This window comes from Perognathus longimembris, chromosome 17, assembly GCF_023159225.1.
Source record: "Perognathus longimembris pacificus isolate PPM17 chromosome 17, ASM2315922v1, whole genome shotgun sequence".
NCBI classification, from domain to species: Eukaryota; Metazoa; Chordata; class Mammalia; order Rodentia; family Heteromyidae; genus Perognathus; species Perognathus longimembris.
Window position 1 is genome coordinate 29,167,020 of NC_063177.1, and position 15,754 is coordinate 29,182,773.

Below are 15,754 nucleotides of genomic sequence, written 5' to 3' on the forward strand. Positions count from 1 at the left end.
CAGAAACACAGGCATTCCAGACAGAAAAGGAAATGAACTCCTAATGCCCCTCAAGCAAGGCAGAGATAAAGGGTGCATGCCACCCACATAGCATTTCCCGATCTCAGTGTGCTGTGCCATCCATCACCAAAAGAAAGGGGCCGTAGTGTCAATCACCCCACAGGTGCTATGCTGCTGTGGACAGTGTCATTGTGGGAAAAAGGAACTCAAGCTTGTGGCTCCCCACCCATAAGGTGCACCCTTTTAGGTCCTTAACCATTTATCCTCTGATGTAGGTACTTTCCAACTCCCAGTTAAGAGATAAAAATGGAAGCACAAAAGCATTAAGTGATGTGTCCAAACTTCCATGGTTGGCTAAGTATCATTTCACTATACTAACCAAGCTCTTAGAAACAGGCCAGGAAAAATAACCTTGTGCTTCCTGGCCAGACTACAGCCAATTCTATTCCTCAACCCAAACATCTGTGGCCAGACAAAGGGGGAAAACCTAAACTCTACCCACTGACATTGGAAGATAAACTGGGGCTTAGCAGTAAAGGCAGCAAGGCCTTGGGATTCAAGACTTTGATTCTTGCTATTTCTGTGACCCCAGGAAAGCATATTAGATTCCTAGGTCTCAGTTTACATATCTGTTGAGTAAAGATAATACCAATAACTACAAAAGACTGTCATAAATTAACAGAGATTAAGGTCAGAGAGGCTTCTGTATTCTATGTCTATAGCATTCTAACTCAGTCATTTTTTTCATTAGGATTTTTCACTTTGACATTTCAAATCTCAGAACTAAAATGAACACATATGAAAAAGTAATTTTTAAAAAGTTTAAAGTTAAAAAATAAACAATTAAGAAAAAATGACAGCCTAAGAATAACTTCCAGATTCTCCCCCAACCTTGCACGTAGGACAAATGTACCTGTCACAGCAGCTGGACCCACCATCCTAGACTGCTGCCAAGACCACACCTGCTCACCTCTTCAATAGGCACAGGAAGCAGAGAGGTGATTCTAAAAAAGTGTGTCCCTCACATCTAGTGGCCTCCAAGCCAAGATGACATGAAGTTGACATTAACTCTAAAGTCACAGGTCAGAGTACTATCAGCAACAGGCCACATACTACCCAGGATTTCCTCACAAAGTAGCAGCCTAATGTCTACACATGGTGAGCTCCCAGTCCACGTGAGGCTCTGGAATTCTGTCGACATTCTGACTCCTTCTTAAGAAAGAAAGAGAAAGGAAGACAGGCAGTGAAAACGGGAGAATGACAGAGCTCTTTGTAAGCTGCCCACACTCCTAAAGATCAGAAGGGGGACCCCTCAGAGCACTACTCCTAAAGATGGTCTACAGGCAGAGAGAACAAGCAGTCTGAAGCCCCAAGTCCAGTAGGAGACATTCTTTTTTAATCTGATCAGCCACAGTTTGATCAATGACCTTCTCGAGGAGTCCAAAAACTCAGAACATGGTAAGGAGCAGGCACTAGGTTCCAGTACCTGCCAGACCAAACACCCATTTGCACTGTTAGCACTCAAACTTTTCTACATCCTGGTTCCCCAAACAAACTTCATTCCAGATCACAGCTGAAGCACACTCTTGCTTCCTAATAGGAAAGAATCACTGCATCCCTGCCATTCTTCTTACTTGCTCTTTAGGAGCTGGAGCAGGGACCTCCTCCTCCAAGATGCTTCCATCTTCTTACTACAAGTCATCTCAACCTCCCGTCCCTTCTATCACACAAGGTGGCCTCCTCCCCCAAAACCAGGAGCAATATCCCCACAAATTTGTCTCTATCATCTTTCATTCATTCAGTACTAAATGGGAGCTATATACAAAGGGCAGGTCCTTTGAACCAGTAAGATATGCTTATGTCCTTAGAGTTTATTGTCCAGTCCAAGTAATAAGACATAAACCTAGCGAGGCACTGGAGGCACTGTAATCCTAGCTGCTCAGGAGGCTGAGATATCTGAGAATCAGGGTTCAAAGCCAGCCCAGATAGGAAAGTCTGTAAGACTCTTCTAGAAGTGGCACTGGACCTCAAAGAGGTAGACTGTTAGCTTTGAGAGAAAAAGCTCAGGGACAGCATCCAGGCCCTGAGTTCAAGCACCACACCAACAACAACAAAAAGATATGACCTTAAATACCATAAAACTCTGAACCAAAAGCAGAACACAAGTCCTGGTGTTGAGCAGAACCTTGGTAAATAATTACTCAACTACTGAGACAATCAACTGAATGTACTGAAGGATATTCCCTGCCCCCTCCTATCATGGCCCTGACCAGATTTTTGGGTTCAGACCTGACAACATCTGGGCTGTTTACTCTGGACTTATTTATGGCCCTGCTTAAGTGAAAGCTTTTGTGAGGGCAGCAGCCTCATCTTTCCCACTGCCAGTCCCACAACAGTGTCTAGCTCCATGATATTTAGTGGATATATGGATGGAATGAACGCCTAATACAACTTCTAAGGGATGTAGGTACTAGGTAAATTTTTGCTCACTTATGGTTCTTGGGAGAGTCACAAGCAACAAAGTAAAGCACCATGGAAATTCAGAGAAGGAATAATTAGTCCCATGCCAAGTAACAACTCTGGTGAACAACAGACTGCATGTTCTACTGAAGTCCCTGATGGCTATGCTACCAGTGAGGATGCAGTTGTCTTCCTCTGTGTTAGCACAGCTCACTCTGTGGTGTTTGCACAAGGACATTGCCTAACAAGACATCATAAAGTGATGCAGGGATGTGCTTTCAAGAAGGTACAAGGACAGCTTAAACTGGGCTCTAAATGGGTGTTTTGTGGGCACCAGAGAGTAAGAAGGGCCTGGAGAGATGGTGATCCCCAAAAGATAGGAAAGCTGCAAAAAGGCTCTCACACAGACCTCGAAGGGCCTTAAACATGAGGACAGAACTATTCAGTGGGCTCCAAGATGCTCTAAGGGGCTTCCTGAATCCCTACTAAAGGGAGCACACATAAAGGGAGGTGGCAGTGGATATGGATTACACAAGTGTGCATTAAGTGAGCAGCCCAAATCCAACAAGTAGAAGGAGAAAATGAACTCTATCTTCCTGGCTGTACTCAGAGCTTTCAGCCAAAGTATCAGGCTTTAAAAATGTGGAATAGAGGGGCTAGGATGCAGCTCAGTGGCAAAGTGCTTGCCTAGCAAGTGCAACATCCTGGGTTCGATCCCCAGTGCCAAAAAAAGGAAAGACTAAAAAAAAATCTGGAATACAGCCAAGTGCTGGTGGCTCACGCCTATAATCCTAGCTACTCAAGAGGCTGAGATCTGAGGATTGCAGTTCCAGCCCAAGCAGGAAAGACCGTAAGACTCTTAACTCAAATTAACCAGCAAAAAGCCAAAAGTGGCACTGAGGCAAAGTGGTAGAGCACTAGCCTTGAGGAAAAGAGCTCAGGGACAGCACCCAGGCCCTGGGTTCAAGCCCCATAGGTGACCAAAAAAAAAAAAGGAAAAATAAAATAAAAACCCAGGATAGAACAGAAAAATACACACTGTCTCGAGGGACCCCATAACTATGATGGCTCATCTGGTTCCTCAAGAGACTCTGCCATCCAGCTCCCTACCTAGAAGACAGAAGAGTCTCACGTTGTCTGTCAAAAAGCACCTGACATGGAGTATAGGAAACCCATCATCTTAGCACACTGACTGCAACAGTGCAACACAAGCCAAGGAGGAAAGCAACATCAGGAAGAGGACATTTGGAGGACAAGGTGCCCCTCCTCCATGAGCTGACACCTGCTACTGACTTGCAGTGCAGGAAAGAGCAGAGCCCTCTGACAAGGAAGAAGCTAAGCACCACTAATCCTGCAAGGTCCCAGCTGGTGTGAAGGGCTGCAGACACTCCACCACACCCTCAGAGGAGCAAGAAAACCCACCAGAAGGTCAGTTAATGATGGCTGCTGAGATGACAGCTGCAAATCACCCACAATGGCAAGATGCTGGAGTGACCCAACCCGCAACAGCAAGGGGAAGCCGGAAACCCACCCTTTGCCCATGAGAAGCTGCCAAGAAACCAGTCCCCCGGAACGAGAGGGTGGGCATGGAAACGCACCGGCAGCCGCTGTACCCATCTGGATGTATGCTTCAAGAGAACCTTCCAGAGCCTAGAAGCTGCATCAAGTAAGATGAAAACAGGAAAATCTGGCTTCTAGCTGAATCCTCCACAACTTAAACTACCAGGGTGATCTGAAGTAACCCACAGAAGGTAACTGGATAGTAATCCACAACTAAAGAAAGCCAAGTAGATTTCAACTTACTCATTCAATTTCTGAGAGCTGTAGCCAGGGGGCTTACAGTCTGATTAAAATTTCTTTAAGCTACATGGCTCATGTCTGTAATCAAAGCTGAGACTGGGAGGATCATAGTTCAAGATTATCTCAGACAAAAAAGTTGAGAGAAGACCTCATCCCAATCAAGAAACTGGTGGCATGGGGCTGAGGCTATGGCCTAGTGGTACAGTGCTTGCCTCTCATACATGAAGCCCTGGGTTCAATTGCTCGGTACCACATAAACAGAAAAAGCCAGAAGTGGCACTGTGGCTCAAGAGATGAGAGTGCTATCCTTGAGCAAAAAGAAGCCAGGGACAGTGCCCAAGCCCCCAGTCCAAGCCCCAGGACTGTCAAAAAAATAGAAACTGGTGGCAGCCTGGTGCCAGTGACTTACACTTATAATCCCAGCTACTCAGGAAGCTGAGATTTAAGGATCAGTTAGAAACCAAACCAGGCAGGCAAGTCCATGAGACTCATCTTCAATTAAACTTACACACACACACACACACACACACACACACACACACACACAGAAGCTGATGGTCCTGATAATGGGTGTCTGTAATGTCAGCTACATGGCATGGGATGCACAAATAGGAAGACTGTGGTCTAACCCAAACTGGGAGTGTGGAGCAGGGAGGGGAAGACCCTATTCAAAAAATAATGAAAGCAAAAACGGCTGAGGGTATGAGGGTATAGCTCAAGTGGTACAGTGCCTACTGGGCAAGCACAAGGCCAGGCAGGCACTCTCCTAAGTTCAAGCCCTAATATTACAAACAAGTCTTTTTCTGAGGCCATTTCAACACTGCAGGTTTTTTATCCTATGATGATAATATCAGCAGATATTTGCTAAGTGCTTGTACACGGCTCCTAGCAAACAATTTTACACTCAGCCTCAAAACAAAGCCACGTAAAATACTCCTTTTTTAAAAAAAACTGAGGAGGAAATTGAGACTTGAAAAAGTGATGCTCACACACAGTCACCGAGATGCCAATGAAGGAACGCAAAACAGCCTGGAAAAAAAAAATGGTATCTCTGGAACAACAGCAAAGGTTCTGGCCTCAAAACTTAAGAAGACACAACATACATACGGATCAAAGCTCACAGTACCTTGTTAGAATGTGCAACATTAATGTTTCTATGCTTCAGTTAAGAGATAAATTTATACTGCAGAAATAAAAAGGAGAGAGATGACATGTGGGAGGTGTGGGGAATGTGTTCTCACACACGAAGGTAATTAGGCCAGATGGTGAGTTCCACCCAGCGTCCACTCTCGCCCATAGATGCTAAGGAGCTTCTCTGGCTCCTCCACAAAAGATAAAGAAGCCACAGGCTCCAAGCAAACGCTCCCAGGCAGCTGACACTTCAGCCCCAAGGAGACAAAGCAAGGATGTGACATGATTGATCCCCACCATCCTCCTGTCCCCAATGGCTTCAAATTAAGCCATCTTTTTAGCATAACATGACCATTTTAACTATTTAAAAGATGGGGGGAAGGGATCCTCTTACATATTTTACAAAATGAAATAACCGTCTAGAGAAATAGGTAGAGAATGGACCTATCTTCTGATCAAAATCTACTTCACTAATTAACAGTGACTGGTCTCCAAAGAGTCATCCCTTGGCCAAGCTAATAAAGCCCCACTATAGATCACATGCACTGTAAGCATCCATGCAGGAAAAGGGGACCAATGAACCACAGGATTCCACACCCTTCCTTCGGTGGTTCATTAAAATTCTGGTCAAAACAGATTTTTATTTATGTGAGACATTAAAGAATATTATGACAGTATTAATATGAAATCCGTTGCTTTACTGCCACAGATTTTTTCCCCTGGTCTTAAGTTACAGTTTCTTTCCACTGGTCTTGTTTTAACACCTCCACGGAATATTTCTCTGGCAAGTGTTAGCAAAGGAGGGATAGGCAGGAAGTGGAGAAATGAATCTGGGCTGAAACACAAGCTGACATATCATTTACAAAAGCTGCTCCCCCACTCTTCCAAGAGGGGGCACGGTACACTGGGCCACCATGACCCCAACAGCAGACACTCCAAAGTTTTATTGAAGAGAGAGAAACAAAACATGAAGAGGACTTCCCTAAGGTTCTACAGCCTACCAGCCAGTGTGCTAACTCACAATAACTCCACAGTCTAAAACCCTGGTGACCAGGCCCAAGCCCTATAAGAAAATAACCCGGGGCAAAGAAGGCACTTTCCTCACCCCATTCCCATTCCTGACACACCTCATGCTGCTTCCAGGGTAGAACCACCTCAGAAGTGAAAGCCTGCCCTGAGGGGTCCCAGGGAGACAAAGTACAAGTCAGCATTACACAAAGAGATGACATAACAAGGTGGAGGAGGGAACCACCAGAGTGGGAATGGAAATAGACTGTCTGGGTGCTGTGTTGTTCCTCACAACCTTCCCCAAGCCTGTCTCTTCCTCCCTAACCCACACAATTTGCAAGCAATTCTTACACATCTCCAGCTCTGTTTCACCACCAATACAATGTAGGGGATACTGGTCCCCACCTCTGAGATCTATAATAAGGATGAAATAGATTCATCACATCAGGTCAAATCCCTACAACTTAATCTGAGGCATAAATTCCACTGTTATTATTACCCAACCTCTCACAGGATTTGTGAGACTCTAACAAAAAGTAACTGAGAAGCAAGGAGGATGGTGAGTTAGACACCAGCCTGGGTTACAAACAGGAAGATTGTGTCTCAACCACACAACGGAAAAAAAAAAGTAAAATTATCACAAACATTTACTTGACATATGGCATTACCATGTACCAGGTCTTGTTTCATTTTTTCTTTAAGCCTATAACCTTTAATCTGCAGAGAAACCCTAAAAGAAGAGAAACAAGTCCAGATAATTCGCCGGGCATTCCAGCTTGCAAACAACCACCCTCCTAAAGATGATGATTAAATGAACAATAAAAATGGGGAATGATAGTGATGTTTTGAGGCTTTTTCCTTTTGGGTCATGCTTTTATTCTCCACAAAAACACACTGAGGGAACTGATGTCTTCACTCTCATTTGACTGATGAGGAGAATGCAACTGAGCTGAAAGAGATTGAAGAGCAAAGTCCTGTGTAAAGTGTCAGTAAAAGTAATTAGCTAGGTGCCAGTGGCTCATACCAATAAACCTAACTATAAGATCTGAGGATCGTAGCCCCAAACCATCCTGAACAAACATATCTCAGTCTCTTGTCTCCAATTAACCAGCAAGAAGCCAGAATTTGAAGTATGGCTCAAGTAGTACAGTACCAACTGTGATAGAAAAAGCCCAACAAGAGCCCCAGTGCCCCAACACACACACAGGAAATTATTAATAAATTCCAAGGCAACATGTTTTAATGTCAACACATATATAAATGTCTTAATAAATTCATCTCCAAATACCCTAGACTTTGGGTTTAGGGGGTGAGGGATAGTTGAGAAATAGTGTATCTTGTTTTCAAGCTAAATGTATAACTAAAACAACAAATGACAAAGTATATTACAGTGAAATACTGCCTTCCTCACTTAAAAAAGAAAAAGTCAACCAGGCACTTGGTAGCTCACGCTGTAATCCTAGCTCCTTAGAAGGCTGAAATTTGAGGATCATGGTTCAAAGAGCCCAGGCAGGAAAGCCCATGAGACTAATCTCTCCAATAAACTACCAAAAAAGCCAGAAGTAGACCTGTGACTCAAGTAGTAGTGTGGTAGCCTTGAGAAAAAAATGCTCAGGGAGAAGGGGTAACACTGTCCAAAAAGAAATGTACTCTTTACCTGACATGTAAATTTAATCCCTCTGTATATCACCTTTATAATAAAAAAATAAAGAATTTTAATTTTATGCTCAGGGACAGTGCCAAGGCCCTGAAGTCAAGCTCCAGGATCAGCACAAAATAAAAAATAATTAAGTAAAGAGATAAAATTATTAATTAATTTTTTAAATGGGGGAAAGTAACAAGGGAGATGGGGGAGGGAAGCAGTCAGATCCATAGTTTAGTCAAAGCTGGGATTTTTCCAGTTTCCCTGTAGGGAAATCTGATGCAGGTACAGAGTGACTGAGTAACAAATCTGGAAGCTTGAAGATTCACATTTCTAGAAGAAACAGCAATTTTTCCAAACCCAGGATACACTGCTGTTTCTAGAAAGCCTTTAGAAATGTGAAGATCATACACTGTTTGCGAAGCAATTACAACAGTTTGTGCCACATACACAAGTAATTTAATAATCCTTTCCACTTATTAATTCCTATCATTTATGTAGACATCACAGGAGAAAACGCCCTAAGAAAAAAATTCACTAGGTGCTGGTGGCTCACACCTCTAATCCTAGCACTCAAGAGGCTAAGAACTAAAGATCATGGTTCAAAACCAGCACAGGCAGCAAAGTCCCTGTGACGCTTATCTCCAATTAACCAGCAAAATGCCAGAAGTGAATCTATAGCCCAAGTGGTAGAACACCAGCCTTAAGCAAAAAAGCTAAGGAATAGCACCCAGGCCCTAAGTTCAAGCCCTAGTACTAGCACACACGCACCACAAAAAAAAAAAAAAAAAAAGAGAGAGAGCGAAAAAAGAAAAAAGAAAGTCATCCTGAGTCTATCTTTAAGACAGAAGCTTAAAAAGATCATTCACTCATGACAAGCTCTAGACCTTAAATTCTCAAAATACCATTCTCAATAGCACCTTTTTCTTTACTACCCAATGAGAAGACTGATGATCTAGGAGACTTAGCTAGGGGAAATTAACTAAATGCGTTTAAAAGCCATGGCCCTTTTCCCTTGATGCCCCACAAACAGGGGCTTCTACTTTACCCTCCAGAGTATCAGGGTCACCAGATATGAAAAAGTACTTCTTTCAATGTTATTACATTGGAAAAATGGTGACCTAAAAGGTGTAAAATGAATGTATATGTATATGTGGCAGGCCCTTCCAATCCAGCCATAGACTTCCTGCAATTGAATTCTAATCACTATTGACAAGCTCAGGGAGAGAGAGCCATGTGAACTAGTCACTTTTACAAAAGTATGGCCCTCTCTCAATCCTCTAAGCAGGTCTTATAGTAGGCTCCCACAGAATTACAGGATTTCAGAAGAGCACCACCCTTGGTTTCAAGGGTGCCCTGATTTATCTGACCAACCTGAAACCAAAGCACCAAGAGCTTTCTCTCTTGGATTTACAGCTTTCAGCATCTGTGAAGTTGTTTGTTTGTTTTTTCCCAGGAAAAGACAAGCTGTTTAGTTAAATTCTACCGCTCTCAAAAAGCACAGGATACTAGACCTGAAAAGAGCACCCTCCAAGAAAAAAAGCACAAAGTGTTCCGCTTTTCCCGATATGATCTCAGCAATACTTTAAAAATAAATAGAAGACTTGTATAAATATTGCAGCAGACGGAGTCACGTCCTCCCACTAAGGATCAGACTTGTCCCTCTGGATGCTCAGAATTCACATCAGACAGGATAACTGGGAGACACATGGCTATCTTAGAGAACTGCTCGCCTGGCCCCTCACACCCCATGCTGACACCCTAAAGGTGCCGCACACACCAAGGTGCCACAATTCACTGCCAATGTTTGGAATCTTCCCAGCCATCTGAGTATTTAAACCCTATCACTGGTTCTTCTACTTACCTTGGGTTGTGCTCGACGAGGAAATGCAACTTTGGGATCAATCTGGGAAAAAATAAAATAGGGGTCAGTGGGATAATTTGTGAGTAAGAAATATATACATGTATTATATATCAATTATTAATCAGTCATTTCTCAGGCTTGTAAATCAACATGTATATTTTAAATGTATGCGTGTGTTATATATATACACACATATGTGTATATATGCACACATATATACACATAAAACCCCATTTCTGAGGCAATTCAAGGTCCCTTCAACATTGATCTAAATTTTCACATGTTTGACTGTGTGATGTTTTGTATAAACCAGATCTTATTTTACAAGAGATCCTCTTCCATAAACATTATTAAATGATACCTGCAGCTAATGTACATTGTGGGGCCAGGAGAAAAGACAGGAACCATGTTACCACTCTGGTGAGGGGAAGAAACAAAAATCTGAAAATTAAATGTGTCTTCTGGCATTAATAAAATGGATGACATCTCTACTCCCTAGCACAGGAGGGCAAACGGATCCCCAAAATTCCAGATGTCAACAACATCCAAAAACTCCCAGCCGACAAAATGCTGTGCTTGAATCAATTCACTCTGTTTTAGCAAAATAAAGTTACTGGGCATTATCAAAAAGATAATTTGTTCTGTCGTTATACCGCCAAAGAAAACAGGTATCCAAAACTATGGAGCCTGACTAGGTTCTTTAAAAAAAAAAAAAAATGCAATAAAGCAAAAAATGCACACGAACTAAACCCACCTGGATTTTTTTAAACCACAAGGATTAAAATCCAGAAGCTCTAAACATAAAGTTCAAATTAGAAACCAAAGTCCACAGGTAGAAGAATACAAAAGAAAATGAAGTGGGATTCTAATGCCATAATTGGGAGCTCCCTCACCCCACCAACCCCCACAGGAAAGCCTACCCTATTCCAGATCGGATGCCTGCTCACAGAGTGAGGAGCTTACAATTCAAAACTAATTCCCACAGGAGCATTTGATTTTTTTCCTCCAGGCCTGGGGCTTGAACTCAGGGCCTATGCACTGTCCCTGGCTCACAGAAGCATTTGAATTAACAATCTGATGTGAGGAGAAAAAAAGTTACTGGACAGTTAAAAGGGGAGGGAGAGGGGGCAAGGAATATAAAATATATAGATTGTTAGTCTTCTTTGCATTTCTAAATGTTTCAAATCTTTGGGAAAAATGTAACACAGAAAGTAACCCAAATATTGCTACAAGTTAAGTCATTTCCAGGCTTTGACCTTCATATTTAATTTTTTTCCCTTTTAAAAAACAAAACTGAATGTGGCTTTCAGTTCGGCTAAGAAGAATGCTGTGGGATAAAGAAGGCTAGGGATGACAAGCAACCACTCATAATTCCCATCCCTGACCTACATCCTCTAGAGCCCCTGTACTAGGCTATACAAGGGCTTATTGCTTTTATTAAGGTAGTTTAAAGACAAAAGTCTGCATCATGGTTTCCACCTCTTAAGCATCACCTGAGAAATGAAAGATTACTTGTCAAAAACTACACACACTCACACTCACTCACACACACGAAAAAGTAACACTGTTCTAAAAAAAACTACCCTTTCCTAAAGATTAAATAACACTGCTGCATCTACAGGTGTGCCCAGCATTGACTAGAGCTTGTCTACAAGAGAGATACAACAGGTGTGGATTTTCCATTCTGTCCACCAAAGGTAAGACAGATGCCTCCGTGGAGAAACACTCCCCCAAAGGGTTGTTTTTAGCTGACCAGCACACAATTGCAAAAAACAAGGGCGAGGAGTATATCAGAAGAGAGGCCAGGGGCAACGAGGACCCGTGAAGTATGAGGACCCTGAAGTACTGAAATAAAAGATCGAAAATTGCAAAACTAATAGCCAATTGGGAACTGTGGTGACATCAGCGAATTACATACACCAAGAGGAGAGTCCTTCTGAATGCAATTTACACAGATCTCTAAAGGAGGGGGGAGGGGGTCAAGGCAAGTCGGCAAATCCCAACCTTTTGCACATCCCAGTCAACTAGTTTTTAAAAAAGAAAGAAAAAAAACTACCAAAAATGAAAATATTGGTTAGTTAGGTACAGTTCTACTTACTGGATCTACAAGTCCTCTAGGAAACACTAGGGTACAATTTTGGATGTGAATGGCCGTTACCTAAACAAAGCTTTTAAGGTAATGGTAAACAACATCCTCGGTTTCCATGTCAATAAACCAACGCTTCTGCCTCCTGTACTGAACGTTGAAACAAAGTCAAAAGCTAGGTTAAACTAAGTAGCAGTGACCTGAACACTTCTACAAAAACCCCAGGAGGGAAAACTGTAGGCTATTTACTAGATACTCAGGGTCCCGCCAGCCAAAACACAAACCAAACTCCCCACCCAGATAAGAAAGGGTACATAAGAAATTGCAAAATTTGCCTTGAAATGGTTTTTCTCTTTCATTTTAGTAGCTTTTGAGAATTTGTGTAGCAAAAAAGTCAAGGAGAAAGGGGGCGGGGGGATTCTTTACGATTTTACCACCCTACAAAAGACTATGCCCTGAAATGAAACGCTCAAAAAGTACAAAAGCACTGGATTACAGGTTCTGACGAGTCTGGAACAATTAATAAAAGCCAAGTGTGGGAGGTCTTTTCTTGGGTGAGGGTAATACCTGACCTTTTTTGATCATAGGAACAGGGTGAATTGGAAAATTCAATGCCTATGCACCAAAGGTTGCCAGGTCTTTTCTTGTCTTCTCTCCCATTCAATGTTAAAGACAAAGAACTTGGAAGATCACTTAATTCTGTGTTTTACCTTAACTGAGGCCCACACACAAGGAATGACTGGCTCAAGTTCCTAATAGGGTAACTGGAAGCAGAATCTCCCATCCTGCCCCACTCCAGGAGTCCTGTCTTCAGAGAAGTGCGGCCCCAACATCACCTTGAGGCCCGCATTACGCAGATATGCAAAAATTGTGGGGAAATTAGAGGACACATACAGGAGAGGGAGGAGAAAGCAGGAAGCCAGCACAGGGGCTAAATGAAATATGGTAAACTTGGCCGGCCTCTTCTAACATTAAATTTATTACTACAGACTGCCATCCTTCCTCTCTGACCCCTGCCAAGCAACTTTTTTTTAAATATAGAAATAAAAGTATAGGATCCAAGAAAGAAAAAAAAATCACTTTAAAACCCAAGGCCTTATCAAGCCTTCGGTTTCACACCATCTGGAGTCACCCCACTGGATACCCAGGCGTGGCACTGCCAGTGTCTCTTTCCCTCTTCAAACCACATTCCAGATCCCAAGGCCGGGAGAAAAACCTGTTGCCTGGATCTATGATGAGCGCCCCCCTCCCCTCCTTTCCACCCTGCTCCCCTCCAACCTGGAAGCATGCCATGCCTTCCCAGAGCCACAGTTGGCAATGCAGTCAGGGCTCCGCTGACAAAGAAAGTTCCATTTGCTCTCCAGTGGTGGTGAAGGCAGTGTGGTAAAGTCCCTAGGCCTGAGAAGATAACCCTCTTCCCCTGAGCTGAGTCCCCTCCCTCCCCTTCCTCCATCCTTAGCTCAGCAGCCACCAAAGCTGCAGTGCCAAGGGCTCTAGAAAAGAAAACCCCAAACCCAAGCCACCGCAGCAAACTTCTGAGCCAACTGTTTAAAAAGTATCCAGTACTAGCACAGAAAGCAAAAGAAGACACTGTCCCTTTAAACAGGGCTGTCAATGCCTGAAAAGGGGCAAACAACAACAACAACAACAACAGAAAAGCAACCTACCGTCTTGGAATCTAACTCATGGTGGGGCTGACCTAATACTTTATCTACACTTGCTGGGTCTGCGAACGTGACGAAACCGAAGCCTCTGAAAGGAGACAAAGAGGGAGAAAAACAAACAAGAAAATGTGACACCATTGAAAGCAACAAGGAGTGAGACCTAATGCAGAAAAAAAATAAAACCCGAGGAGCAAAAGTTGCTCCCTAATGCACCCCCATTCCTATTCCCTCCTCTAGTTCCCCTCCAGCCTGCAGACCTCCACCAGGCAAGAAAAATACCAAGGTTACTGGGGGGAGGACAGGGCGGCTGGAGGTAACTTGGATGAGGCTGGAGCCTCCACTCGGGCGGCCTCAGTTTCCTCTCCTCCACCTCCTGTCCCTCTTCCTCCATTCTGGAAAGCTTTGTTTTATTCTAAAGGAAGCCGGACACTTAAGAGAATCACCTACCTTCCTAACAAGGGACTTCAGAGTTTGGGGGAACTGTGAGGAAAGCACACATTTAATAAACAAAAAAAACAAAAAAAAAAACTGTAGAGTGAATGAAGCTGAATGTCATCTTCGAAACGGGAGAAAGAAGCAATGGGGGGGGGGGGGTTGCTTAAAGCCGGGTTCAGCCCTAATTAACAATAACCTTTAGGATGATGGGAGGAGGGGGAGCGACGTTCCAGCCCAGCCACCCCCGCCAGAGCCCCACTCTAAATCCGCTTAGGTACTTCCAAAGACACCTCCAAAAATAAAGCTAAAACTTTGTTCTATAATAAAGACAAAAATCCAGAAAAGGAATGCTTTACCTGGAGCGTTTCGTGGTGGGATCTCTCATGACCATACATTCTCTAATTTCTCCAAATTTGCTAAAATAGTCTCTAAGGCTATCTGTGGAGAGAGAAAGAGAGAGATGGGGGGGGAGAGAAGGTATGGAGGGGGTAAAAAAAAGCAATGCAAAATTTGATCAAGGACAAAAAGAAGAAAAAAAACAAAAGTAGTTTTCTGTTGTTATTCTGTTTTGTTTTGCATTTTGTGTGTGAGTGTGTGCACACGCGTGGGGGGGGGAATCGGCAGCAGAGGTCGCATAGAGGGCTCGGAGAGGATCTGCTATTTAAAATATATATCTATAACCTTGCACAAAAGTGGGGAGTCGATGGCGGGGCGGGGGGTCTCCCGGCGCGGGATAACAAAGGGTGATCGAGAAGCCGAGAAGGGGGGGACCCGGGAGTCCCCCCCCTCCCGCCCTTACCTGGTGAGGTCTGCCAGCTCAGTCCACCGATAAACATTTTACTGGAGGGAGAAAACACAACCGAAGTGAGCACCGATGTCAGATCGGCCATTTTGACGTGTAACTTACAAAAGCTACGAGGAGAGCGGGGGGGAGCGGGCGGGCGGGCGCCGGCCGTGAGGCGCGGCGGGGCGGGGGGCGAAGGTGCCGGCCCGACGCCACCCCGAGGTGTGCAACTTCCCGGGGGGCGGGGAGGGGGCGCCGGGGGAGGGGGCGCGCGCGGACGCCCGGCCCCGCGCGCCGCCGCCGCCGCCGCCGCCGCCGCCGGCCCCGCCGGCTCGGCCGAGGGGAGCGAGCCGCGGGCGGCGCGGCGGGCAGCGGCTGGAAACTTACCCGGGGTCGTGCTGGGAGTCGTTGGCGCTGCCCGCGGTGCCCTGGCTCCCATTTGCCTCCATAGCGGAGCCCCCCCGCCCCCCCACCCCCGACACACCGAGCCCCACAGCGAGCGGAGCGGCGCGGCGGCCGGCTCCGAGCCCCACAGCTCTCCGCTCCCTCCTCCTCCTCCCCCGCCTCCTCCCCCCGCCCGCCCGGCCGCCCGGCTCCGCCGCCGAATCTCCGCGAGCGCTGAGCCGGGGCCGCGGCGAGAGCCGTCACACGTGGGCTCGGCTTAGCTCAGCCCCTCAGCCCCGCCGCCCGCCGCCCGCCGCCCGCCGCTGCCGCCCGCCGCCGCCGCCGCCGCCGCCGCCGCTGCCTCGCACACCCCCCGCCCCGCCCCCTCCCCCAGCCCCTCCCCGCCTCTCCCCCTCCTCCGCCCCACCCCCATCCCCTCCCCCCGCCCCGCCGCGCACGTGGGGCGGAGTTCTAGAACGTCGTGTAACCAATGCGG

At 45.3% G+C, this 15,754-nt stretch overlaps 1 protein-coding gene across 12 annotated transcripts in view; it reads right to left on the reverse strand.

Annotated features, from left to right (window-relative positions):
• Nucleotides 1-15,416, reverse strand: part of Msi2 (musashi RNA binding protein 2) — a 369,528-nt gene extending 354,112 nt beyond the window's left edge. For 5 of the 12 annotated variants that reach the window (XM_048365273.1, XM_048365277.1, XM_048365278.1 and 2 more), the window contains exons 1-5: nucleotides 15,262-15,415; nucleotides 14,890-14,930; nucleotides 14,447-14,528; nucleotides 13,659-13,743; nucleotides 9,906-9,947 (exon numbers count right to left, since the gene is read on the reverse strand). In XM_048365273.1, the coding sequence (XP_048221230.1) occupies nucleotides 9,906-9,947; nucleotides 13,659-13,743; nucleotides 14,447-14,528; nucleotides 14,890-14,930; nucleotides 15,262-15,323 (312 nt within the window). In that variant the 5' untranslated portion in view covers nucleotides 15,324-15,415. Of the gene's footprint in view, nucleotides 1-9,905; nucleotides 9,948-13,658; nucleotides 13,744-14,446; nucleotides 14,529-14,889; nucleotides 14,931-15,261 lie in introns of all 12 variants that reach the window. The other 7 variants (XM_048365275.1, XM_048365280.1, XM_048365281.1 and 4 more) reach the window with 3 other exon arrangements.
• Between the last annotated feature and the right edge of the window lie 338 nt (nucleotides 15,417-15,754).